The sequence below is a fragment of the Ranitomeya imitator genome, chromosome 2 (genome assembly GCF_032444005.1).
Source record: "Ranitomeya imitator isolate aRanImi1 chromosome 2, aRanImi1.pri, whole genome shotgun sequence".
NCBI classification, from domain to species: Eukaryota; Metazoa; Chordata; class Amphibia; order Anura; family Dendrobatidae; genus Ranitomeya; species Ranitomeya imitator.
The window spans coordinates 388,180,967-388,207,971 of NC_091283.1; the positions used below are offsets into that span (position 1 = coordinate 388,180,967).

General features: G+C 46.8%; 1 protein-coding gene across 1 annotated transcript; it reads right to left on the bottom strand.

The window, feature by feature from the left end:
- On the bottom strand, positions 1 to 26,995 carry LOC138666645 (uncharacterized). The gene is made up of 7 exons (XM_069754837.1): positions 26,863 to 26,995; positions 26,679 to 26,776; positions 2,326 to 2,475; positions 2,023 to 2,196; positions 1,811 to 1,934; positions 1,630 to 1,727; positions 1 to 99 (listed from the first exon to the last, which is right to left on the bottom strand). The coding sequence occupies exons 1-7, from the start codon at positions 26,993 to 26,995 to the stop codon at positions 1 to 3; spliced, it is 876 nt and encodes a 291-aa protein (XP_069610938.1).
- Between the last annotated feature and the right edge of the window lie 10 nt (positions 26,996 to 27,005).

Consider the following 27,005-nt stretch of genomic DNA (forward strand, 5'->3'; position numbering starts at 1 on the left):
CTACTCACCTGTGCCGTTATCTGTAGAAATCTCCACTGTAGACCGCTCATCACCCCTCACATGTGTCTCTGTAGTATTAATGCATTTCACATCTTTACCCTAAAACAAAAATTGCAAAATTCAGGTAAAAACGTTTGGTGAAATGATTTTGAAGAATAAAAAAGATCAAATATTTGTAGATCTACTGTATGAATACAACCTGTCGGCTTGTGGGGCTTGTGTGAGAAGATCCAGACAACTGTAGGGAGGTGGACCAGGCTAACTGTCCCTCTTGCATGTCTGGGCTGGAACCGTTGAGACTGTCACCATTATTCCGGGGGGGGGGGGGGGGGAAGAAGTTTCTGACAAGAGCAGTTCAGGATCCGACATATATAGCTCTGAGAGCAGGAAGACGGGACTTTTGGCGGGGAACCAGCATGTAAGTACAGAGATGGTTGACTCCTTCTCGATTGACCCACGCCAGCTATCCGTGCTGCTTTACCCTGGTAGCAAACTCATCAGTTGGACGCCACACAGTCCAGGGAGATTCCCGCACCGTACAGTGACCAGTACAGCGTGCTCATTATTGTTCTACTACCGTGAAGGCACCGCTCAGCAACATCCCTGCGGTGTCCGCTGAGAGCTGGACTGCGTCTGTGACCGCTGAACTGTGTACTTCTGTGGCCTCGCAACTGAACTGTTTTCTTCATCCGCTGAGCCACGGACCTGCACCCGTACAGCTTCTTGTGTCCGGACCAGGAGACCACATGCCGAAGGACCCCAAGGATTCACTACCGCACAGAGACAGTGCATCACCTTTCTGCGCGACCGGAAAGGAGACATCTCGTGCCACTTGCGGCGCCACCGAGGGATTTTACAGTCATCTTCCTCCAAGGCCCAGAGACTGATAATTTAAAATCTTTGTTTTCTTCCATACTTTCATTCCCCTGCATCAGTACATTCATATATTACAAGCAGCAGAAAAAAAAGCAGGATGCACTCACCAATCTTCAAGATAGCAATTGAAGCGCAAAGGATCGCGCAAAACGGCCGTCGTCTCCTCCTGCTCGCACGAGCTCCTTTCCTCTTCCCCCGGCCATGAAGTTTTATTTGTGAAGACTCAATAAAAATTGCTATCTTGAAGATTGGGGAGTGCATCCTGCTTTTTTCTTCTGCTGCTTGGAACACATATGCTATTTTATGGTTTTGCACCCGACATCTTTTTTGGTATGGCTATTGCTGATAGATATAGCTTTTCTGTACCGGCTCTTTTGAAGATTATCGATTTGTTTGGGGCAGTGCCATCCATATGCTATTTTTTTCTTCTTTATTCATTACATTCATATATTACCCCCCCTGCTGTTATACTGTTGTTGATAAAAGAACCTGTTAACCCTTGCTCTGTCTCCTGTGTGTCACTGCATCCTACACACCATCTAATGTCTATGATCAGCTTTTTCCCTTCATCTCCACCAAGTTTAAAACATCTCATTTCCATTTAAAGAAGCTCCAGTCAGAAAAGGACCAATGTTTCAAACAAATTGCCTGCTTAGTGTGTAATGCTGGGGGATAAAACAAGACTGAGCACAAAACCTTCACAGCCTTCTACAAATCATTGGGGAGATTTCATGACACCTTTTCTCCATCTACCTGATGATCCTGAGGAACACTGGGATCTTCTTGTTTACAGTCTTGTAGAAGAAGAGGACGGGGACATCTCTCTGGTGTTGTCCTCTCACTGGATAGAACTGGAGGAAACACATACAGGGACTGAATTCATTCCTTACATACAGGTAATTATTGGCAGTTTGTATTTAGTCCTGTCTATTACCTGGTGATGTGAGGGGCAGGAGAACCTCCATCATGTCGTCCTTGTACTGATCTTTGTGTCCTTCAAAATACTCCCACTCCTCCATGGAGAAATAGACGATGACATCCTGACATCTTAGAGGAATCTGACACATACAATGATACCGTCAACCCCCGATCCCTTCATAGCGTTACTGTATAATGTCCCAGCATTCCCAGCAGTGTCACCTCTCCAGTCAGCAGCTCAATCATCTTGTAGGTGAGTTCTAGGATCTTCTGGTCATTGATGTCCTCATGTATCAGGGGGTGAGGAGGCAGCCCCGTGATTGGACTCAGGGGTCTTCTCCATCCCTCAGACACAGGGTCCTGACAGTGCTCACTAGAGGTCTTCTTCACTACTGTGTAATCCTGGTTATGGAGAGACACATTAATACACCTCACTATAGACATTTCCAGAGTCCTCACCTCTCCAGTTCTGTTCATCTGTTATTCCCATAGATAAGAATGATGTAATGTGACATCATCAGAATCTCTCACCTCTCCAGTAAGCCGGAAGAGGATCTCTAGGGTGAGGTGTAATATCCTCTCTGCCATCTTGTCCCTGTCCATATCCATCCTTGTTGGATCAATCAGGAAAATTCTCTTATATGGAAGATCTCCACTGAGAGGATCCGATATTGTAGAGACCTAAATGAAGTGAAGATAAGCCTTTGTGAAATCATACAGAGCCCCATATAAACATTCTAATTATTGGAAATAATAAGGAGAAGCATGAAGGAGCATTGTCTTTTCCCATAAGGACTGGCTGTGGGCAAAACGGTGGCTCAATGGTTAGCATTGCAGCCTTGCAGCGCAGGAGTCCTGGCTTCAAATCCCACCAAGGACAAAATCTGCAAGGAGTTTGTATGTTCTCCCTGTGTTTGCGTGGGTTTCCTCCGGGTTCTCCGGTTTCCTCCCTCATTCCAAAGACATACTGATAGGGAATTTAGATTGTTAGCCCCATAGGGGACAGTGCTGGTGATGTGTGCAAACTGTAAAGCGCTGAGGAATATGTTAGCGCTATATAAAAATAAAGATTATTACTGTCTAGGCCACTAATTGGATGTATGGATTATATATTAGATCAGGATGTAGAGCGACTGAGAAAGTACCAAGGTAGTATAGAAATGCTAGATGACATGGTTCTTCAATGTATTACTTTTTTTTTTTAGCATTCTGAAAGGTGTTTTTTTTTTACATTTACTTATAAATTATCACCCCACACATTAACAAGCAGTATTTTCCTTAGTATGCAAATCAGTAAAAAGAAATATGAATGGCACTGAGAAAAACCGCTCTTAGTACTCACTGATAAAGGATGAATGAGCTCTCAATCACGGACACATTCCAGAAACCTTCACCTTGCTGGAGGTGCTTGCTATGAAGAAGGTGCATACAGGGTCCAATAAAGCAAGAAAAAAGCAGCAACACTCCACTTATTGGTGAAAAAACAACCTTAGTCCTTTATTGCATAATAAAGATCATGGACAAGGTATTACGGGTAAAACAAGTGCAGGTTATGCAGGCTTCATTTGCCTGCATAACCTGCACTTGTTTTACCCGTAATACCTTGTCCATGATCTTTATTATACAATAAAGGAATAAGGTTGTTTTTTCACCAATAAGTGGAGTGTTGCTGCTTTTTTCTTGTTTTATTGGACCCAGTATTTTCCTTAGAGTCGGCAGCTGAATATATTGCTGATAGATTCATCTTCCATAAACCTCATTGATGCCTAAGTAACTACCATGAACATCATTGATGTTACCAATTTGCCACGAACGTCACTCGCTCGTGACACTCATTACTCAGATGTGATTGTGGGTTGCCAGCTACCAAAACTTTTTCCACAGATTGCGGAGGCATACTGGTACTGGACCAAATTGTTATCTAATATTGACAGCTACAGTGCCTTGCAAAAGTATTTGGCTCCCTGGAACTTTTCAACCTTTCCACACATATCATGCTTCAAACATAAAGATACCAAATGTAAATTTTTGGTGAAGAATCAACAACAAGTGTAACACAATTGTGAAGTTGAATGAAATTTTATTGGTTATTGTTGTGGAAATTCAGAAACTGAAAAATGGGGCATGCAATATTATTCATCCCCTTTAAAGGGCCACTGTCACCCCCCTGCAGCCGTTATAAACTAAAAGAGCCACCTTGTGCAGCAGTAATGCTGCATTCCAACAAGGTGGCTCTTTTAGTTTTGTGTTCAGGTATTATTAAAATAAAGCGTTTTGAAACTCTGCAGAAATACCTGTCTTTGTCCACGGAGGCGGGTCTGAAGCCTCCTCTGTGAAGCGCCCAACAGCCGTCACTCACATCTTCTGGGGCGATGGTCGCCGCCCCCTGCGCGCTGTTTTCTTTTCAAATCCAACGCCGGCGCTGTGTAAATATTTGTGGGGCAGGCGCAGTAAGCTCTGGCTGTCTGACGTCACAGCCAGGCTTGCAGACTGCGCCTGTGCTGGCAGTGCGGCCACCCACCTCGGGACTCCCTGCCCCGCAATGTGTTATGCATTATGCACAGTGCGGGGCTAGGATTACTGGGCATGCGCACTGCATGTCTCAGACTCTCACCCACTTCCCCCGCCTTCCAGCCTCTGGCTATTCAGCTGAGCTCATCCTGCCGCCTCCTCCTTCTGCTCATAGCAATCGCTGGGAAAGAAACAACCTACGAAACTTGCCTGCTAGCTGGCTGGAAGGCGGGGGGCGGGGGACGTGGGTGAGAGTTGGATTTGAAAAGAAAACAGCGCGCAGGGGGCGGCGACCATCGCCCCAGAAGATGTGAGTGACGGCTGTTGGGCACTTCACAGAGGAGGCTTCAGACCCGCCTCCGTGGACAAAGACAGGTATTTCTGCAGAGTTTCAAAACGCTTTATTTTAATAATACCTGAACACAAAACTAAAAGAGCCACCTTGTTAGAATGCAGCATTACTGCTGCACAAGGTGGCTCTTTTAGTTTATAACGGCTGCAGGGGGGTGACAGTGGCCCTTTAACTTAATACTTTGTTGCGCCACCTATTGCTGCGATTACAGCTGCAAGTCGCTTGGGGTATGTCTCTATCAGTTTTGTACATCGAGAGACTGAAATTCTTGCCCATCCTTCCTTGGCAAACAGCTCGAGCTCAGTGACGTTTGATGGAAATCGTTTGTGAACAGCAGTTTTCAGCTTTTTCCACAGATTCTCGATTGGATTGAGGTTTGCACTTTGACTTGGCCATTATAACACCTGGATACATTTATTTGTGAACCATTTCATTGTAGATTTTGCTTTATGTTTTGGATCATTGTCTTGTTGGAAGACAAATCTCCGTCCCAGTCTCAAGTCTTTTGCAGACTCCAACAGGTTTTCTTCAAGAATGGTCCTGTATTTGGCTCCATCCATCTTCACATCAATTTTAACCATCTTCCCTGTCCCTGCTGAAGAAAAGCAGGCCCAAACCATGATGCTGCCACCACCATGTTTGACAGTGGGGATGGTGTGTTCAGGGTGATTGTTTGGCATTGTTGCCAAAAAGTTCGATTTTGGTTTCATCAGACCAGAGCACCTTCTTCCACATGTTTGGTGTATCTCCCAGGTGGCTTGTTGCAAACTTTAAACAACACTTTATGGATATCTTTATGAAATGGCTTTCTTCTTGCCACTCTTCCATAAAGGCCAGATTTGTGCAGTGTACGACTGATTCTTGTCCTATGGACAGACTCTCCCACCTCAGCTGTAGATCTCTGCAGTTCATCCAGAGTGATCATGGGCCTCTTGGCTGCATCTCTGATCAGTCTTCTCCTTGAGATGAAAGTTTAGAGGGACAGCCAGGTCTTGGTAGATTTGCAGTGGTATGATGCTCCTTCCATTTCAATATGATCCCTTGCACAGTGCTCCTTGGGATGTTTAAAGTTTTGGAACTCATTTTGTATCCAAATCCGGCTTTAAACTTCTCCACAACAGTATCACGGACCTGCCTGCTGTGTTCCTTGGTCTTCATGATGCTTTGTGCTTCAAACCGAACCCTGAGACTATCATAGAGCAGTTGCATTTATACGGAGACTTGATTACACACAGGTGGATTATATTTATCATCATCAGACATTTAGGACAACATTTGATCATTCAGAGATCCACAATGAACTTCTGGAGTGAGTTTGCTGCACTGAAAGTAAAGGGGCCGAATAATATTGCACGCCCAACTTTTCAGTTTTTGAATTTCCACAAAAATTTAAAATAACCAATAAATTTTGTTCAATATCACAATTGTGTTCCACTTGTTATTGATTCTTCACCAAAAATTTAAATTTGGTATTTTTATGTTTGAAGCATGATATGTGGGAAAAGGTTAAAAAGTTCCAGGGAGCCGAATACCTTCACAAGGCACTGTATGTGTTATTTACTATGTATATACACGCCATGTCAGCTCTTTGTCAGATAACCTGTTTCAATTAATTGTTCATAGCAGGGGATACAGGCAGTTATCCAATGCCTCCAGCCTTGGATCTTTATAACTAAAAATCCCGCTTCTGACAGTCACCCACACTGAATTTAGCATCATCAAGACTGAAGGTACCAGAGTCACAAATAAGAGTCATGCTATAATTGTATATGTGTAGTCCCTTGAAGGGGAGGTATGGTATAACAGCAGGGGACAAACAGAGATTCACTGCAGAATACATCATATTCATTTTGATATATTACCTTGGATTCGAGCTCTTTGCAACCTGGAAGGTGAGTAGAAGAAAAGAATGATTGGCTGCGCAAGCTGTAGAAGAAGGGTGGATCTTGGTGGAAAAAAGGATCGTTTGTGCTGAGAAATATATAGAGATTTTTTCCATCTCCAGCATGAGGGGTCTCGACCTTCTCCACCCATGATGTTTTATTTATGAGACTACCATTTTGTTGTCCACCCGACACATTCATCAAAAGTGGTGGCATACATTATGCCAGAATTGTCACTCAAGTCTACACTAATAAGATGCGCCAGTTAATCAATTCAGTTAATATTATTCCTGCAGCCCCTCAATAAGACTAGCGTATAAATGGACAATCCTAATGAATCAGAAATGTTTCTTTCCCTTGTGTGAGCAGACATTTCATATATGACTTTATAAAATACCCGAGGAGCAGGCTTGGACTAGCCCACTCTCTATTTGTGGGCAGTAGTTGGCACAATACACTTGATTCTCCCTGTACTGACTCATCTCATCATTCATTTCATAAACTACCCAATTATTATTATATAGAAGCATAATTAAATTTATAACTGAGGGGAATGTAATATTCGCAACTGAAGAATGGACCCGTAGAGTCAATGATACTGTTTGGCCCTCAGCACCCCAGTCCAACAATACTTAGTAAATACACAAAAATCAAGCTTGTTTTAAGTTGGTATACATGCAGCAAATAAAAGCATGTTCACATTGGCCATAATGCATATAAAGCCCATAAGAAGCAAAAAGGAGATTTTTGTGTACTCACCGTAAAATCTCTTCTCTTAGCCTCTAATTGGGGGACACAGGACCATGGGTGTTATGCTGCTGTCCACTAGGAGGCGACACTATACATAATCTGAAAAAGATTAACCGTGGCTGCTCCTCTGCAGTATACACCCCTGAACGGCGTCAGCCTTCTCCAGTTTGGGGAAAAGCAGTAGGAGGAACGTGACATGAATAACATAACCATGCCTATAAGAAGGCAACTATGTACGAGCTCAAGCAAACAACATGAAAACTCGACAGTAACAACGGCCCGGAAGGGCAACAGGGTGGGAGCTGTGTCCCCCAATTAGAGGCTAAGAGAAAGAGATTTTACGGTGAGTACACAAAAATCTCCTTTACTCTGTCGCCTCATTGGGGGACACAGGACCATCGGACGTCCCAAAGCAGTCCCTGGGTGGGAAGCAATGGACGAATATTGTGCAGACAGGCTGCTACACTTGGGGCACCACCACCTGCAGAACACATCTACCCAGGCTCGCTTCCGCTGAGGACTGGGTATGAACCCTGTAGTGTTTAGTAAACGTGTGTAGACTTATCCAAGTGGCCGCCTTACACACTTGTTGTGCCGAAGCCTGGTGCCGAATGGCCCAGGAGGCCCCTACCGCCCGTGTAGAGTGTGCCATAATACCGGCTGGAAGAGGAGAATTCTTAAGGCGGTAGGCGTCTTGTATGGTGGATTTGATCCACCTGGCAAGGGTAGCTTTGGAAACTGGCAGACCCTTGTGGCCGCCTTCCGGAAAAAGGAAAAGAGAATCAGACCTCCAGAAGGACGCAGTCCCAGACACTTATATACGCAATGCCCTGACAAGGTCAAGCGTATGCAGAGCCTTCTCCACTCTATGAACCAGGACCGGACAAAAGGATGGCAGTGAAATTTCCTCATTGAGGTGGAAGTGGGACACAACCTTCGGAAGGAAGGATGGGACCGTACGGAGAACTACCTTGTCCTGGTGAAAAACCAGGAAGGGCCGTCTGCAGGAGAGTGCTGTCAGTTCAGACACCTTGCGAAGCGAGGTGATTGCCACCAGGAAAACCACCTTCTGGGATAGAAGGCGGAGTGGGACCTCCTTAAGGGGTTCGAAGGGTGGTTCCTGCAATGCTGTTAGGACCAGGTTGAGGTTCCACGTTTCTAGTGGTCGTCTGTAGGGGGGAACCAATCGGGAAACCCCCTGAAGAAAAGTCCTTTCTTGCGGCTTGGTAGCAATGCGCCTTTGAAAAAGCACTGAGAGGGCTGACACCTGGCTCTTAAGCGAGCCCAGGGACAGCCTGGCCTCCAGACCCGATTGGAGAAAACCAAGAACTTTGGGTAAGGAATAAGGGAGTGGAGTCTGGCCACGAGATTTGCACCAGGTAAAGAAAGCTTTCCAGGTACGGTAATAGATCTTGGCAGAGGCTGGCTTCCGTGCCCTGATCATGGTTCCAATGACGTCCGGTGAGAGCCCTGCCTTGGTTAGAACCAAGGTCTCAAGGGCCATGCCGTCAAATTGAGAGCCCCTGAGTTCTGGTGATAGAAGATCGGGGCGGTCGGGGAGACGCCAGGGAGCGTCTACTGTATGTTGTACGATGTCGGCGTACCATGTACGTCTGGGCCAGTCCGGTGCGATTAGGATGGTTGGAACTCCCTCTTGCTTGATCTTCCTCACCACCCTGGATATCCGGGGTTGAGGTGGAAAAATGAACAGAAGCTGGAACTGGGTCCAGTCCTGAACCAGAATGTCTGCTCCGAGCGACCACGGATCGTGTGTTCCGGCCATGAAGTTGGAGACCTTGGCATTAAAGTGGGATGCCATCAGGTCCACATCCGGGGTCCCCCAGCGATGGCAAATCTGGCGAAAAAGTTCAGGATGGAGAGACCACTCTCCCGAGTCTATTCCTTGTCTGCTGAGGAAGTCTGCTTCCCAGTTGTCCACACCTGGAATGTGGACCGCCGAGAGAACCGACCCTGTGTCCTCTGCCCAGTGGAGGATATGTGACACTTCTCGCATCGCCTGGGTACTGCGGGTCCCCCCTTGGTGATTCACATATGCCACAGCCGTGGCATTGTCAGACTTTATTCTGATGTGAGAGGCTGCCAGTAAGTTATGAAAGGCCCTCAATGTCAGGGGATGGCATGAATTTCCAGGATGTTGATGGGCATGGTCGCTTCCACTGGGGACCACTTGCACTGCACCCCAACCCGTCAGGCTCGCATCGGTGGTCAGAACCTTCCATTGATCTGTGAGAAAGGATTTCCCCTTTGCTAGCGAGGGTGGCTTGAGCCACCAGTGCAGGGACCTCTTGGTTGACGACAATGGCCGGAACTCCCTGTCGAGAGAGAAAGGGTTTTTGTCCCAGGACTTGAGGATGGCTAGTTGGAGAGGCCTGAGGCGAAACTGGGCAAATGGGACGGCTTCTATTGCTGCCCCCATCCTGCCGAGGACTCTCATGGCAAACCGGAGAGATCGAGGGGGCTTGCGGAGGAGGGTGCGAACTCTTAGGCGGAGAGCCAGTGCCTTGTCTTTGGGAAGGAGCACTAGACCCCTGGAGGTGTTGAATAGCATTCCCAGGAAGGTCAGAGACTGACTCGGGGTTGGTAATGACTTTTGTAAGTTGACTAACCAGCCCATGCGACTCAGAGTGTCGATTGTAATTGAGACGCTAAGCTCGCAGTCCTTGAAGGTGGGAGCCTTGATGAGTAGATCGTTCAAGTATGGAACGACTACTATGCCTCTGGAGTGCAGGACGTCCATGGTGGCTGCCATGACTTTGGTAAACACTCTGGGAGCCGTGGCGACTCCGAACGGGAGAGCCACGAACTGGTAGTGGTCCTGGTCGATTGCGAACCTGAGAAACCTCTGATGGGCAGGTGCAATCGGTATATGCAGATATGCGTCTTGTATGTCTATGGAGGCGAGATATTCTCCCTTCTCCATGGACGCAATGATGGACCAAAGAGACTCCATGCGGAAGTGACGGACCCATACATATTTGTTGAGTTGTTTTAGGTCCAATATGGGCCGCACACTGCCTCCTTTCTTGGGGACTATGAATAGATTGGAGTAGAACCCTTGGAAGCGCTCGGCCGTGGGGACCGGTACCATGACTCCTGCTTGAAAAAAGCGAGGAGACCGCCTGTCGGAAGGCACGAGCCTTGGTTTTGGGGGGACAGAAAGGAAGAATCGCTCCATTGGGTTGGAGGTGAACTCTATCTTGTATCTGGAAGACACTAGTTCCCTGACCCACCTGTCTTCGGTAATAGGCAGCCAGACTTGATGAAAGAGCCAAAGTCGGCTGCCTACGAGTGTGGTGTCTTCCGGGGTCCGTGAGTCATGATGAGGAGAAAGTCTGAGATTTTCCTCCTCTGGGCTTAGACTGAGCTGCTTTTGACTGCCAGGTCTTGTCTGACCTTTGCGTCGACCGTGAGTTGTCCCTGCGTGGGGAACGGTTACGATTTTGTGCTGGACGCGAGACGGACCAGCCCGAAGAATTCCGTAAGGATCGGAATCGAGTTTGGTTACGCTTCTTGTAAGTGTGTTTAGGTTTCAGTTGGGGAAGAGAGGTACTCTTACCCCCGGTGGCGTTGGATATCATCATGTCCAACTGTTCACCAAAAGGTCGCCCACTGAGGTAGGGGAGGTACGTGAGGGACTTCTTTGAGGCTGCGTCCGCTTTCCATTCCCGCAGCCAGAGGATACGCCGAATTGTGATGGCGTTTGATGCTATCCCCGCTACACCCCTTGCTGAATCCAGAGTTGCATGAAGCATGTAATCTGCTACGACTGCTATTTGAATCGTTTGGTCCGACAGCTCAGGAGCGGATGCTTGGAGGCCAGCTTGTAAATTTTTGGCCCAGGCCAGAATGGCCTTGGCAGCCCAAACTGAAGCGAACGCAGGAGCCAGGGATGCCCCTGCAGCCTCGAAAATCGAACAAGCCATGCGTTCTACCTGCTGGTCTGCTGCGTCCCTGAGGGTTGAGCTATCTCGCAGTGAAAGGAGGGTCTGTGCTGCTAGTCTAGAGACTGGGGGGGTCCACTTCGGGTGGGTCTGTCCATTCCTTGGTATCCTTCTGTGGGAAGGGGTACCTCGCCTCCAGATATTTGCGATTAGCGAATTTTTGCTCAGGCTGTGAGAGCTGTTTTTTAAGGATCGCCTTAAACTCTGGGTGGTTAGAGAAAACATTAGGCGGCTTCAGAGGTCCATAGAAGGAAATCTTGTGTTCTGGGGCCTCTGGTGGGTAGGTTGAGAGTGGCTGCCTCATCGGTTATGCTGCACCTGTGTAGTCTTCATCTTAACCACATGGGTCCACTGCATCCTAGGCAGGTAAGAATCTCTGCCTCGTTTTGCTGTTTTTTCCAATTTTTGCAGGATCTCTGAATCCTCTTCTTGTGCTCTTGCTGTTTAGAATTAGGACTCGTAAGCGTGGGGACCCTTGACGCGGGTTACGAGCTTGTGTATTTTGGCCAAAGTATAAACTAATACCTCACAAATTTTTTTTTATATTTTCTTGTGTTTTTTGCACTTTTTTTTCGGGGTGCAGTTGGGCCCATTTTTGTCTTGTAAACTGTGGTGTCTGTTCACATGGGGTGCATTTGGATAGCACTGGGCAGGCCCGCCTGATTTAATAGAAGGGTGTCACAACTAGGCTTGCCTGGATGCTGTGCATCTCCATTGTGTGAACAGCACCACATGCAAGTCTTTTATGTGCAGCATTGTGCCAGCAGCCACCCCCTCCATTAGTTTGGTAGGTTGAGAGTGGCTGCCTCATCGGTTATGCTGCACCTGTGTAGTCTCCATCGTAACCACATGGGTCCACTGCATCCTGATAGTGCATTTGTTTAGAGGCCTAGGCAGGTAAGAATCTCTGCCTCGTTTTGCTGTTTTTTCAGATCAGAAATGTCCAGCACTCGATGGATGGAAGAGATTAAGTCCTCAACTAGCGCTGTATTGCTAGGAGGCATTGGGATCAGGGACCCCTCCGTTTCCTTGTCTGAGTTGGAGTCACAGATGCCTTCCAAATCCAGTGTATCACTGAGGCGTCCCCTGCTGGGTGAGCTGGGGCGGAGGCCTTCTCTGGTCGGGGATTGTGGAGATCTGCATTGTCTGCCCCTGAAAGGGGACGGTCTAGATGACCTAGAACTACGGTGTCTCTCCCTAGAAGGGGATGACCGTGTGCTATGGGATGATGCAGATGAACGTGACCTGTGGGTCCGCTTGCGTCCTGACCTAGATGAGGATGTGCCAGGGTCGTCCTGTCCCTGAGTCAAGCTCTCCCTTTGCTGGGTAGCGGTCATAACCGAGGCATGACTGCAGAGCCTGAAGCAATGTGGAGGTTAGGTTATCTATAGTATATCAAAGCAGGGTGTGACTAATATATAAAAATGAACTTTTAATAAGTAATACTAAAAATGGTATAAAAAAACCACATAAAAGCAGACATGAAGGACTCACAAAACAAATTCCCATATATAAGGGGAATTAACAAATCACCAAATCCCTAAGACCGTCCACATAGACGCCTCAGTGTCAGTCTGTACAGGGAAAAAAGAACCACTCCTACCAGGGGAGCATATAGCGTGTATAGATAATATATTCGCACTGCCTATAATGCATTCCCATCAATGTTGTGGGAATGCAATAAGAACGCACTGTCCTGTCTCTGTCACTCTTCTAGAGACATGCACAGTGTGAAAAAAATGGAACGATCTCACCTCTGGACTTCTTATCTTGTAGCGGTGAGGCCACTCATATCCGCAGCATCTGGGAGGGGGGGTCCACAGTTTTGACCACACATGTACCCATCCACGCTGTCCGGAATGTCAATTAACCCCAATAAACCAAACACATTTCTTTCCCTACGCGTTTCGTTTGTAATAAACTCATCAGGGGAAACCGATGTATAGTCCCTCCACCTCAGTGGGGGACCCTTCAACCTAGGGGTATGTTCGTCATGGATGACCTGAGGCGTCTCAACCAAATACCCCCAGAGGTGGATTAGGGAGGGTGCTGCTATGACCTTCACGGGGCTTCATCCTCGCCTCGACCCCAACCCAGAAACCAAAAGGAATTGGGGAAGGAGGGGGGTTCTCGACTTCAAACCAGCACCCGAGGCACTGGGGAAGGAGCGACATAGGGAATAGCCATCTCGACTTCAATCAGGCACCCCGTAATAGGAAGGAGCCATGCCGGGAGTCTCACAGGAGACCCACTTTTCTTCATCTGTAATCCGTAGGAAAAAAAACGGAGTAAAAAATCTTAGGTGTGCCTCCTATGCGACACTAAGCAAAAACTGGAGAAGGCTGACGCCGTCCAGGGGTGTATACTGCAGAGGAGGAGCCACGGTTAATCTTTTTCAGATTATGCATAGTGTCGCCTCCTAGTGAACAGCAGCATAACACCCATGGTCCTGTGTCCCCCAATGAGGCGACAGAGTAATGAACATAAACCTTGCTGTAACTAAATAAGTAAAAAGCATAAGTGCATTTAAATAATCTACGGTTCTTGGTAACACTGTTTTTTAATTAAAAATAGCATAAAAGCCATCCCACCATTGGCAAGGTGACTCTAGGTGTCTTTTAGGTCTACTACTGTTATGAAACAGTGCAGGTGAAGCAGGTTTAAAGTTGATATTATAGATTGTATCTTGAATAATTTGAACTTCAGGAACTTGAATTTATTATAGTACGGTAGGAGGAGTCTGGATTTTTAAACCTTTCTCTTGCTTTGGCATGGAAAAAGGACCCCAATTTTTACATGTTCTCACACCTCACCCTCCAGTGCTACCTATTCTCCAAGTGAGTGTCAACTCAAAATTTTTTGGGGGGAAATAGTGGGTAGAAATTCTAATTTCAATCCTTTACCAAGATATCCAGAATCAAGCTGTTTAAGAAGATTTTCTTCAAAGCAAGAAGAAAGTTTTACTTTTCCCTCTGCCTGGTATATGTTTTCATTGTAGGTAATGTTTTTTTTTCTTTTTTGAAGGAAAGACGCTCGAAAATAAAGCCCCTATTCTTTTTCATTGGGGCTCCTCCAACTAATATATTTTCTTTTATTATTTAAAAAAATATGTTCTTTTGGGGACAAATGGAATTTTTTTAATTTTGTCAAAAAAAAAAAAAAAATGCTGAAGGAAATCCCTTCTTTTCATCCACCATTTTTGCTAAGAAATCGTCAAAGGCAGGACCCAAAAGAAACACAAGATATAGAACACAGCTGATGATCTGGCAGATAAGCATACTGTGTCTGCTGAGGCATCTGTCAGGAAATCATCTGCTTTTAAAGGGAACCTGTCACCCCCCCAGGCGTTTTTAACTAAAAGAGCCACCTTGTGCAGCACTAATGCTGCATTCTGTCAAGGTGGCTCTTTTAGTTGGGATCCCTTCCTACGCTAAAATATTCGTTATTATAATTTGCCCCTCATACCTGTAGTTTGTCTTCCGTGCGCCGCCTCCACTTCCTCCATTAACGTTCCCGGCGCTTGCTGTGTAAGTTGAAGGAGTCAAAGGGCAGCACAAACTGCGCATGCCTGAAAAAAAACTTACAGCGCAGGTGTATAAAAACGATTATATTAGCATAGGTAGGGACTCCAACTAAAAGAGCCACCTTGACAGAATGCAGCATTAGTGCTGCAAAAGGTGGCTCTTTTAGTTAAAAATGCCTGGGGGGGTGGTGACAGGTTCCCTTTAAATTACGGTATATGGAGCTAGAACTTTAGAAAGGCATGGCTTACAACATCCTGCTTTTTTCACCATATAAGCACTTAAAATAAACCTGTTTTAATCTCATCTTGAGACTGTATATTGCGCTAGGACAGGGATTTCCTGTCCAAGGTGAGACATATGACCAAATCCCATTTTGCGTGGGTGTTTGGACGCAAGCCCCAATGGAACCACTGAACATGAGCAAGATCGCAATGTGAAAGTACCCTAAGAAAATATATCATTTCAAAACACTGTAGTGAGAACAAAAAGCAATACAAAGCAGTGAAAGCATCTTGTTCAACCAATAATAGTATCAGCAGAAACTACAGCTCACCACTTTAAAAAAAAGGAACCCTTACATAGCTTCATCGACATAAAAATAAAACTGTTGGGGTTCGCAGAATAAAGTGACACAAACACATTTTTTTATTAAAAAAGTTCCCATTTTTTGCATCTATTAAATGGAATCTGATATCATGATTTTAAACTAAAAGCAGTGATTTATCAGCCTCCTAACAATCTCTATAATAAGACCTGTATTATCTCGAAACACTATATGTATTTGTTTAAAAACTACCGTATGTCGTTCCTCTTCTCCTCCACCCTGTGCTTGCTGGGATGTCAGTCGCACTGCTGTGGGTGTGCTCCCACCGCACAGTAGCATTGACTGACAGCAGTCTTGGACTAGTTTGCTGAGTGCAGGAAGGGACAATTAAACATAATTTTTAATTAACCACTTCATGACCCAGCCTATTTTGACCTTAATGACCTTTATGAGGTTAAAAATCAGGAACGTTTCAACGGATCCAAGCGGTTCTGAGATTGTTTTTTCGTGACATATTGGGCTTCATGTCACTGGTAAATTTAGGTCGATAATTTTTGAGTTTATTTGTTGAAAAAAAATTGAAATTTGGCGAAAATTTTGAAAATTTCACAATTTTCAAATTTTGAATTTTTATTTTGTTAAACCAGAGAGTTATGTGACAAGTAATAATAATAATAATAATAATAATAATAATAATAATAATAATAATAATAAATAACATTACCCACATGTCTACTTTACATCAGCACAATTTTGGAAACAAAATTTTTTTTGCTAGGAAGTTATAAGGGTTAAAATTTGACCAGCGATTTCTCATTTTTACAACAAAATTTACAAAACCATTTCTTTAGGCACCACCTCACATTTGAAGTCAGTTTGAGGGGTCTATATGGCTGAAAATACCCAAAAGTGACACCATTCTAAAAACTGCACCCCTTAAGGTGCTCAAAACCACATTCAAAAAGACTATTAACCCTTCAGGTTTTTCACAGCAGCAGAAGCAACATGGAAGGAAAAAATGAACATTTAACTTTTTAGTCACAAAAATGATCTTTTAGCAACAATTTTTTTATTTTCCCAAGGGTAAAAACAGAAACTGGACCCCAAAAGTTATTGTACAATTTGTCCTGAGTACGCCGATACTCCATATGTGGGGGGAACCACTATTTGGGTGCACGACAGGGCTCGAAAGGGAAGGAGCGCCATTTGACTTTTTCAACGAAAAATTGGCTCCAATCTTTAGCGGACACCATGTCGCAGTTGCAGAGCCCCTGTGTGCCTAAACATTGGAGCTCTCCCACAAGTGACCCCATTTTGGAAACTAGACCCCCCAAAGAGCTTATCTAGATGCATAGTGAGCACTTTGAACCCCAAGGTGCTTCACAAAATGATCCGTAAAAATGAAAAAGTCCTTTTTTTTTTTCCCCAAATTTTTTAGCCTCAATTTTTTCATTTTCACATGGACAACAGGATAAAATGGATCCTAAAATGTGTTGGGCAATTTCTTCTGAGTACATTGATACCTCATATGTGGTCACAAACCACTGTTTGTGCAGACGGCAAGGCTCGGAAGGGAAGGAGCGCCATTTGACTTTTGAATTAAAAATTAGCTCCAAACGTTAGCCAACACCATGTCGCGTTTGGAGAGCCCCTGTTTACCTAATGATTGGAGCTCCCCCACAAGTTACCCCATTTTGGAAACTAGACCCCCCAAGGAGCTTATCTAGATACATAGTGAGCACTTTGAACCCCCATGTGCTTAACAAATTGATCCGTAAATATGAAAAAGTACTTTTTTTTTCACAAAAAATTTCTTTTAGCCTCAATTTGTCCATTTCCACATGGGCAGCAGGATAAAATGGATCCTAAAATGTATTGAGCAATTTCACCTGAGTACACTGATAACTCACATGTGGGGGTAAACTATTGTTTGGGTACATGGCAGGGCTCGGAAGGGAAGAAGCGCCATTTAACTTTTTGAATGAAAAATTAGCTCCAATCATTAGCGGACACCATGTCGCGTTTGGAGAGCCCCTGTGTGCCTAAACATTGGAGTTCCCCCACATGCGACCCCATTTTGGAAACTAGACCTCCCGTGGAATTAATCTAGATGTGCGGTGACCACTTTAAACCCCCAAGTGCTTCACAGAAGTTTATAAAGCAGCAGAGCGGTGAAAATGAAAAATCATTTTTCTTTCCTCAAAAATTATTTTTAAGCCTGCAATTTTTTATTTTTACAAGAGTAACAGGAGAAATTGGACCCCAAAAGTTGTTGTCCAGTTTGTCCCGAGTACGCTGATACCCCATATGTGGAGGGAACCACTGTTTGGGCACAATTCGGGGCTCGGAAGGGAAGTAGTGACGCTTTGGAATGCAGACTTTGATGGAATGGTCTGCGGGCATCATGTTACGTTTGCAGAGCCCCTGATGTGCCTAAACAGTAGAAACCCCCCACAAGTGACCCCATTTTGGAAACTAGACCCCCCAAGGAACTTATCTAGATATGTGGTGAGCAGTTTGAACCCCCAAGTGCTTCACAGAAGTTTACAAAGCAGAGCCGTAAAAATAAAAAAATCATTTTTCTTTCCTCAAAAATTATGTTTTAGCAAGCAATTTTTTATTTTCGCAAGGGTAACAGGAGAAATTGGACCCCAATAGTTGTTGCCCAGTTTGTGCTGAGTATACTGGTACCCCATATGTGGGGGTAAACCACTGTTTGGGGCACGTCAAGGCTCAGAAGGGAGGGAGCACCATTTGACTTTTTGAACGCAAAATTGGCTGGAATCAATGGTGGCGCCATGTTGCGTTTGGAGACCCCTGATGTGCCTAAACAGTGGAAACCCCTCAATTCTAACTCCTACACTAACCTCAACACACCCCTAACCTTAATCCCAACTCTAGCCATAACCCTAATTACAACCCTAACCCCAACACACCCCTAACCACAACCCTAACCCCAACACACCCGTAACCCTAATCTCAACCCTAATCCTAACCCTAATCCCAACCCTAACCCTAATCCCAACCCTAACCACAACTGTAACCCCAACACACCCCTAACCCTAACCGCAAGCCTTATCTTAACCCTATTTCCACCCTAGCCCTAATTCCAACCCTAACTCTAATTCCAACCCTAACTCTAATTCCAACCCTAACCCTAAGACTATGTGCCCACGTTGCGGATTTTTCCGCACCATTTTTGAAAAACCCGCAGGTAAAAGGCACTGCGTTTTACCTACGGATTTCCAGTGTTTTTTGTGCGGATTTCACCTGCGGATTCCTATTGAGGAGCAGGTATAAAACGCTGCAGAATCTGCACAAAGAAATGACATGCTGCGGAAAATACAATGAAGCATTTCCGTGCGGTATTTTCCGCACCATGGGCACAGCGGATTTGGTTTTCCATAGGTTTACATGGAATTGTAAACCTGATGGAACACTGCTATAAATCCGCAGCGGTCAATCCGCTGCGGCTCCGCAGCCAAATCTGCACCGTGTGCACATAGCCTAATTCTAACCCTAACCCTAGTTCTAACCCTAACCCTTGTGGAATAAAAAAAATATTTTCTTTATTTTATTATTGTCCCTACCTGTGGGGGTGATAAAGGGGGGGGGGGTTAATTTACTATTTTTCTTATTTTGATCACTGTGATCAAAATGTTCCTTGGACGAATCTGTCGGCCGACACATTCGGCGGGCGCACTGCGCATGCGCCCGCCATTTTGGCAGATGGCAGCGCCCATGGAGAAGACTGACGGACACCGGGAGGCTCGGTAAGTATGGGGGGGGGAGATCGGAGCACGGGAGGTGGGATCGGAGCACGGGGGGAGCGGACAAGACGACGGAGGGGAGCGGAGCAGTGTACAGGACAGAACGGAGAACTGGGGAGGAAATCGGTGGCTGTGGGGGTTGGGGGGCAGGTCAGGGTTTCCAGCCATGGCCGATGATATTGCAGCATCGGCCATGGCTGGATTGTAATATTTCACCAGTTTTCATAGGTGAAATATTACAAATCGCTCTGATTGGCTGTTTCACTTTCAACAGCCAATCAGAGCGATCATAGCCACGGGGGGTGGGGGGGTGAAGCCACCCCCCCTGGGCTGAAGTACCACTTCCCTGTCCCTGCAGATCGAGTGAAATTGGAGTTAACCCTTTCACCCGATCTGCAGGGATGCGATCCCTCCATGACGCATGTCGGATTGGCACAGACTTTCATGACACAGCATATGCGTCATAGGTCGGGAAGGGGTTAAAGACAAATATTTAGCATTTTGGGTAGGGGTGGACATATTACATGTGCAGCAGGTTCAGCTGCACATGGGCCCAGTAGTGTAGGGAGGTCCCAGGGGGCTCGGTGGCCCATTTGCACAACAGGTTGCTCAGATATTGTGTTTATTCCATTTTCTATCCATGTAGATTTTCCTTCTCAAATATTGGGAGATGAACTCCTGTGTGTGTCTCTCTCTGGTTAATATATGCTTTAACATATAGCTAATTATGGTTTTAAGTGGTGTCTGTTCTAACACTAGGATGCACGGCTTGATAAATAGGGATTTTCGTGTACTCACCGTAAAATCCTTTTCTCCAAGCCAATCATTGGGGGGACACAGGACCAGTGTTATGCTGCCTGCCACAAGGAGCACACTAAATTAACACAGAAAGATTAACTCCTCCCCTGCAGTATACACCCTCTCACTGGCCAATATACAAACAGTTCGGTAGAAAAGCAGGAGGAGTATTAACAAGAGACAATAAAACTATATCAAAACCAAAGGAGTAACAACAAGCCAATAGGCTAACAGGGTGGGTGCTGTGTCCCCCAATGATTGGCTTGGAGAAAAGGATTTTACGGCGAGTACACAAAAATACCTACTTCTCATACGCCTCATTGGGGGACACAGAACCATGGGATGTCCTAAAGCAGTCCCTGGGTGGGGAGCAACATAGCTGCTAATACCCCATGTACCATAGGCTTACAGCTAAGTTACTGCCGACTGCAGAATGCGCCTGCCAAGGGCAGCGTCTGCAGAGGATAGAGAATGAATGTGGTAGTTTTGTAAAAGTATGCAAGCTGGACCAGGTCGCAGCTTTGCAGACCTGTTCTGCTGACACCTGGTGCCGAATGGCCCAAGAGGCACCCACCGACCGAGTAGAATGGGCCTTAATCCCTACTAGGATAGAAGCACCCCTGACACGATAGTATTCTTGAATAGTCGATCAAATCCATTTGGCTAGAGTAGCCTTGGAAGCGGGCAAGCCCTTCCTTTGTCCCTCTGGAAGTACGAATAGAACATCTGACTTGCGGAAGGGAGCCATCTGTGAGACATTCCATCGAAGGGCCCTAACCACATCGAGAATGTGCAGAGCTTTCTCAAAGCGATGGACTGGTACCGAACAGAATGAACGCAGAATAATCTCCTCATTGAGGTAGAAGGAGGAAACGACTTTGGGTAGAAAGGAAGGAGAGGTCCTCAAGACTGCCTTATCTGGGTGAAAAATCAGAAACGGGGTCGGCAGGAAAGAGCCGCCAACTCCAAGACACGCCTGATTGACGTAATAGCCACTAGAAAAACCACCTTCCAGGAAAGGAAGGTGAGCGAGACGTCCTGCAGGTTCGAAAGGGGCATCTTGAAGAGCTCCAAGGACCAAATTAAGATCCCATGGATCCAAAAGCATTTAATAGTGAGGCGCCTCATGGGAAACTCCCTGAATGAACATCTTAACCGGTAATCTGGTGGCAATTTTTCGTTGGAACAGGACTGACAATGCTGACACCTGTACCTTGAGAGAGCTAAGTGCGAGACCAGACTCTAGGAGTGATTGGAGAAATTCCAGTATGGAAGGGATGGAGAATACCAGAGGAGATCGTCCATGGGCGTAGCACTATGCGTTGATGGTTCGCCAGGTACGGTGATAAATGCGCATGGACACATGGGCTTCTTAGCACTAATCATGGTGAAGCATACCTCAGGGGAGAATCCAGATTGGGCTCGAATCCAGGATTCAATGGCCACGCTGTCAAAGACAGGGCCCCGGACTTTTGGTGGTAAATCGGGCCCTGTGAGAGAAGATCCATGCGATCTGGAAGCCACCAGGGGACGTCGGCGACCAGCTGAACCAGTTCCGCGTACCATGCCCGGCGTGGCCAGTCTGGCGCAACTAGGATCACCGGTACCCCTTCTGCTCTGATCTTCTTGATGACCCTCGGTAGCAGGGGAAGAGGGGGAAAAATGTACGGGAGGTGGAATTGATGCCACGGCAGGACCAGGGCATCTGCTCCGACGGCACGTGGATCAAGGGATCGGGCAATGAACTGGAGGACCTTGTTGTTTAGCCTGGAGGTCATAAGGTCCACATCCGGGATCCCCCAGCGATGACAAATCTGCTGAAAAACTTCCGGGTGGAGGGACCACTCGCCCGAGGCGAGCCCCTGGCGACTGAGGAAGTCCGCCGCCCAATTCTCCACACCTGGTATGTGGACCGTCAAGATGGGCGAATGGTTGCTCTCGGCCCAACGGAGGATGGCGCATGGCGGTCTTGCTGCAGGCTCCCCCTTGACGGTTGATGTACGCTACCGCTGTGGCGTTGTCGAGCTAGATTCTGATGGGGTGACCTGCCAGGAGATGGTGAAAACTGAACAAGGTTAGTATGATCACTCGAATTTCCAGGATATTGATGGGGAGACGCGACTCTCGAGTGGACCACCGCCCCTGTGCTGTGTGTTGGTTGAAGACCGCACCCCAGCCCAAAAGGCTGGCATCGGTGGTCACCACCAGCCAGCGCACTAGGAGAAAAGACTTTCCCTGGTACAGGGAGGACTTCAGCATCCACCACCTGAGGGTCTGCCTGACCTGCTGAGACAGACGGAGATGACGGTCGAGAGAGGATGGGTTCCTGTTCTATGCCGACAGCAGCGCATGTTGTAAGGGACGGAGGTGGAACTAAGCAAACAGAACCGCTTCCATGGCTGCTACCATTTGTCTGAGAATGCGCATGCTGAAACAAATGGAGTGAGAGACTGGACGGGAGAGAGTCTGTGCTCCCTGCTGCAAGGCCAAGGCCTTTTCTGGAGGGAGAATGACCAAGCCGCGGGAAGTGTCCAGGGTCATTCCTAAGAAGGAAATCCGCTGAGCCGGGACCGGAGAAGATTTGTCGAAGTTTATCTTCCAACCCAGGCAAGAAAGTGTATCCACCGTGATATCGACGGACTCCTCGCAGGCTGGATATGACGGGTCGTTTATCAGTAGGTCATCCAGGTACACAAGTACCACCACTACCCGAGCATGAAGAATGGCCATGGTAGCTGCCATGACATTGGTGAAAACTCTGGGAGCAGTGGCGGGTCCGAAGGGTAAGGCCACAAACTGGAAGTGTTCCTCGCGAAAAGCGAAGCGAAGGAACTGTCGATGAGGAGGGAAAATTGGGATGTGAAGGTAAGCATCCTTGATGTCTATGGATGCTAGGAACTCTCCCTTAATAATAATAATCTTTATTTGTATAGCGCCAACATATTCCACAGCGCTTTACAGTTTAACAGTTTCAAACACAACAGTCATAGGTAACAACGTTAACAATACAATAAAGCAAAATAGGATGACCCTGCTCGTGAGAGCTTACAATCTACAATGAGGTGGGGGAGATACAAAGTACAGGTGTGTATTTACAATGATGTATTTACAATGGTGGTCCAGCCATCTTCAGGGGGTGGGGGGTAAATGGAGATAGTGAATGGGTTACACATACAAACATAAAATGACTTTGATTAGTTAACGTGGTAGGCCGCTCTGAACAAATGTGATTTGAGCGAGCGCCTAAAACTATGCAAGTTGTGAATGGTCCTAATATCTTGGGGTAGAGCATTCCCTTTTCCTTGGACGCGACAACAGAACGGAGAGATTCCATTCTGAAGCGTCGAATTTTGACAAAGTTGTTCAGAAGCTTTAGATCCAGTATTGGTCGCAGCAACCCGTCCTATTTTGGGACCACGAATAGTTTCGAGTAAAACCCCTTGAACCTTTGGTCTTGGGGAACCGGAATGATGACTCCGTCTCCTTGTAGTGCCCGTATGGCCTGGAGAAAGGCCCTTGTCTTTGTTTTGGGAGGACATGACAGGAAGAAGCGTGTCGGGGGGTGGGGGGGGGCGGAGAAAACTGTTTTGTATCCGGGGGACACCAGTTCTCTGACCCACTCGTCATGGGCGACAAAGAGCCAGGCTTGGCGGAACGAAAGTAAAAGGCTGCCTACTTTGTCGATGTCCTCCGGATGTTGCAACGAGTCATTGATTGGAAGGTATAAGGGATCTGGATCCCTTGGATCCGGATTACCTCGGTCTGGGTTTCCAGCTACGGTTGGGCCTGTATGAGACCTGGGAACCTCTGCCTCTGCGCGATACTCGACCTGATCCGGAGGATGGAGATGACCAATTGGGATTGTTGCGAAAGGGCCGGAATCGGGGTTGTTGTTGATACCGAAACGGCCGGGCAGGTTTTTGTTGAGGGAGGAATTTACTCTTTCCTCTGGTAGCATCGGAAATAATTTGGTCCAACTTTTCACTGAATAAGCGACCAGCTTGGTAGGGCAGAGATGTCAATGATTTTTTGGAAGCAGAATCTGCTCACCAATCTCTGAGCCACAGGGCTTGTCTGATGGAGATTGCCTTCGCGGCTGCTTGTGCAGCGCAATTGGCCGCGTCTATTGAAGCATTAACCACGAAGTCTCCGGCTTGGGCTATCTGGTTAGCCAGATTGATCGCCTCTGGAGGGAGATTACTGTCATGGATGGTTGTGGTCAGCACCTCAGCCTAAGCGACCATAGCCTTAGCCACCCAAGTAGCGGTGAAAGATGGAAAGAGAGACGCTCCTGTAGCCTCGAAAACAGAGCGAGCCAGGTAATCAATTTGACGGTCAGTGGGGTTTTTGACTGAAGAACCGTCAGACAAGGATAGGAGCATTTTGGAGGCAAGATGTGACACGGCAGGATCCACTGAAGGAGACTGTAGCCAGTCCTTCATTAGTTCCTGAGCAAAAGGGTATTTGGACTCAATAGGCTTTTGAACCGTGAAACGTTTATCGGGCCGGTCCCTGTGTTTCTGGACAATGTCTTTAAATTCAGGATGAATGGCGAATACCTTTTGGGCACGTTTAGTCTTTTTAAAAGACACCACATGTTCCTGAGTGGATAAGGGTTCCCAGTCCACCTTCAGGGTCTTGTTGACCACCTCAATAAGAGAATCAAGCGTCTCTTGAGAAGTTGAGGAATCCTGGACTAAAGATGCATCAGACTCGTATTCAGAGTCGTGTGCGTTATGGTTCTCAAGAGAAAGGGGAACGAGAAATTGAGCTTGTAGAAGCTGAAACACAAGCACGGCTGTGATCAGGGGACACGACATGGAACCCTGAGTCCTTAGTGACAGAGTGCGCCCCTGCAGGTGGGCGGATCCATACCGTCGCCAGAGTTCTCCGCTGTCTGACTTAAAGAGGGACCATGGAGGGACTCTATTGCCTTGGCCAGGGAAGCCAGATATCATGATAGGGAAGCGGCCCACTCAGGAGGACTAGGCTCAGCAGGGTCGGAGGCGGCGTTGGTGGCGGCGGGAGGCGGCTGCACACAGACCGGATCGCAAACCGCACATAACGGGGTATTGTGAGCTCGGGGCAAGACAGTGCTGCAAGTGGCACATGAAGTAAAAAACACTGTGTGCTTTTTGTTAACCCTTTTGGCCTCTTTAGGGTGAGACATAGTGTGTCTTTAGAGATAGGCAGGGTATGCGTGCAGAGAAAGGGTTAAGCTCTTCCTGGTACAGCTTACCCACGGTCCTGTGTCTGTGTCCCCAGGGAGGAATAGGACAGCAGAAGGGATGTTCAGTGGCCCCGTAGCTGTCGGAGCTGTCAGTGTGGTGACACTGTGCGGCTGGTTTCCTCAGGAGTGCAAGAAACATGGCCCCCGAGATTTTGCAGGGCGCCTCTCGTTCCGAACGAGAAGCGCCAAGAGAGTGGGCAGAGCTCCAGCGGTGGGTGGAGCAATGCAAACCGCACCTAGTCTGGCTAAAAAGCCGGGGACTAAATTTCTGGGGCCTGCCGGCGATACGGGCCGGCGGCCCACGACGGAACGCTGGCTGACCACCGCTGGCCACCGGCCAACGGCGCTTCTCCCAGGAACCAGGACCGCACTCTTCGATGCCGGTAAGCGCGAGGAGAATATACTCACAGCACGATGCAGCCTCTCCCCAGACTCCTGTCACTTGTGAGAGTAAGCGCTCCATCCATCCTCCCTGATCGGGGGATGGAGAGGGCCCTCCATCCATCTTCACCTCCGGGGCTTCCAGCGGTCGTGGGGCTGCAATGACGCCATCAGGTGGGGGCCTCTGATCATATAGCATTGGGCCCAGGAGAGGAACATGAGAGCAGAAGCTCTATGTGCTCGCCGTGTTATAAGGGAGGGGGGGAGATCGGGACCAAAGGAGGAACCGTCGCCCAAGAATAGAATTTGGCGTGCCCCAGTTGTCGCAAGAAGGATACGGGGAGGTATACTCCGCGTGCTTACCTGTTGATGGTTCGGGGGAAAGCGGACCCTAGAAAAGGAATCCGTCGCCCCCTTCACTCCGTTAATTAAAAAATAAAAATTTACAGAAAATAAAAAATGAAAATAAAAACGTTGGGGTCTGGAACAGACCCAAGTGCCTCCTACAGACACTAAGCAAGAACTTGTTGTATATTGGCCAGTGAGAGGGTGTATACTGCACTTTCTGTGTTAACTTAGTGTCCTCCTAGTGGCAGGCAGCATAACACCCATGGTCCTGTGTCCTCCAATGAGGCGTAGGAGAAAAGGGGGGCAGACATAAGTCCTGCACAGGGGCCCTTCACAGTCAGTGTCCAATCCTTCGTTGAAGGACTGCACCATTGCAAGGTGAGAGTTAACAGACACCCTGCCTACAGAGAACGGATTAAAGAGTGTTACACAACTATAGATTAATTCTTGATATTTCACTCAAAAAGTCATTCAGTGTATAATACTGGTTGATAAAACATAACTGAAGACAAGACATTATATTAAATATTCATACTGCATACTTTGTCTTCTCAACTACGGAGGAAAATTTATATTAGGAAAAGACTGGTAGGATTAATAAATGTGCCTAATGTGGATTCACACTGAAACTAATCTTTTCATTTTATGCTGCACTCCAGGGTCATTGGTCTAATTTCCAAACATAGAAGCTCCTAATAAGAAAGGTCTGGTGTCTCTTTAAATTGGCTATTCATTTTAGAATACTGGTGGATAAAACAAGATTGAACAGAAGACCTTCACAGCCTTCTACACATCATAGGGAAAAATTATTAACTCCTTCCCTCCATCTACCTCAAGGTCCTGAGGAACATTGGGATGTTCTTGTTTACAGTCCCGTGGAAGACGAGGATGGGGACATCTCTCTGGTGTTGTTCTCTTACTGGATAGAACTGGAGGAAACAAATACAGAAAGAGAACTCATTTTTTTTTACACAAAGATAATTAAAGGAAGTATGTATTTAGTTCTGTCTATTACCTGGTGAAGCGAGGGGCTGAGGAACCTCCATTATAACGTCCTTGTACAGATCTTTGTGTACTTCTAAATACTCCCACTCCTCCATGGAGAAATAGACGGCGACATCCTGACACCTTATAGGAACCTGACACATGCAATGATAC

Bases quoted from the DNA above. Each gene is read 5' to 3' on its own strand.
- LOC138666645 (XM_069754837.1), bottom strand. From the start codon at position 26,995: ATGTGTCAGGTTCCTATAAGGTGTCAGGATGTCGCCGTCTATTTCTCC. The intron at 2,476-26,678 runs GTAGATGGAGGG...CACTTCATTTAG, and splicing joins ATGTTCCTCAGGACCTTGAG to GTCTCTACAATATCGGATCC. The intron at 1,935-2,022 runs GGAGAGGTGACA...TGTATGTGTCAG, and splicing joins AGATGATTGAGCTGCTGACT to ATTCCTCTAAGATGTCAGGA.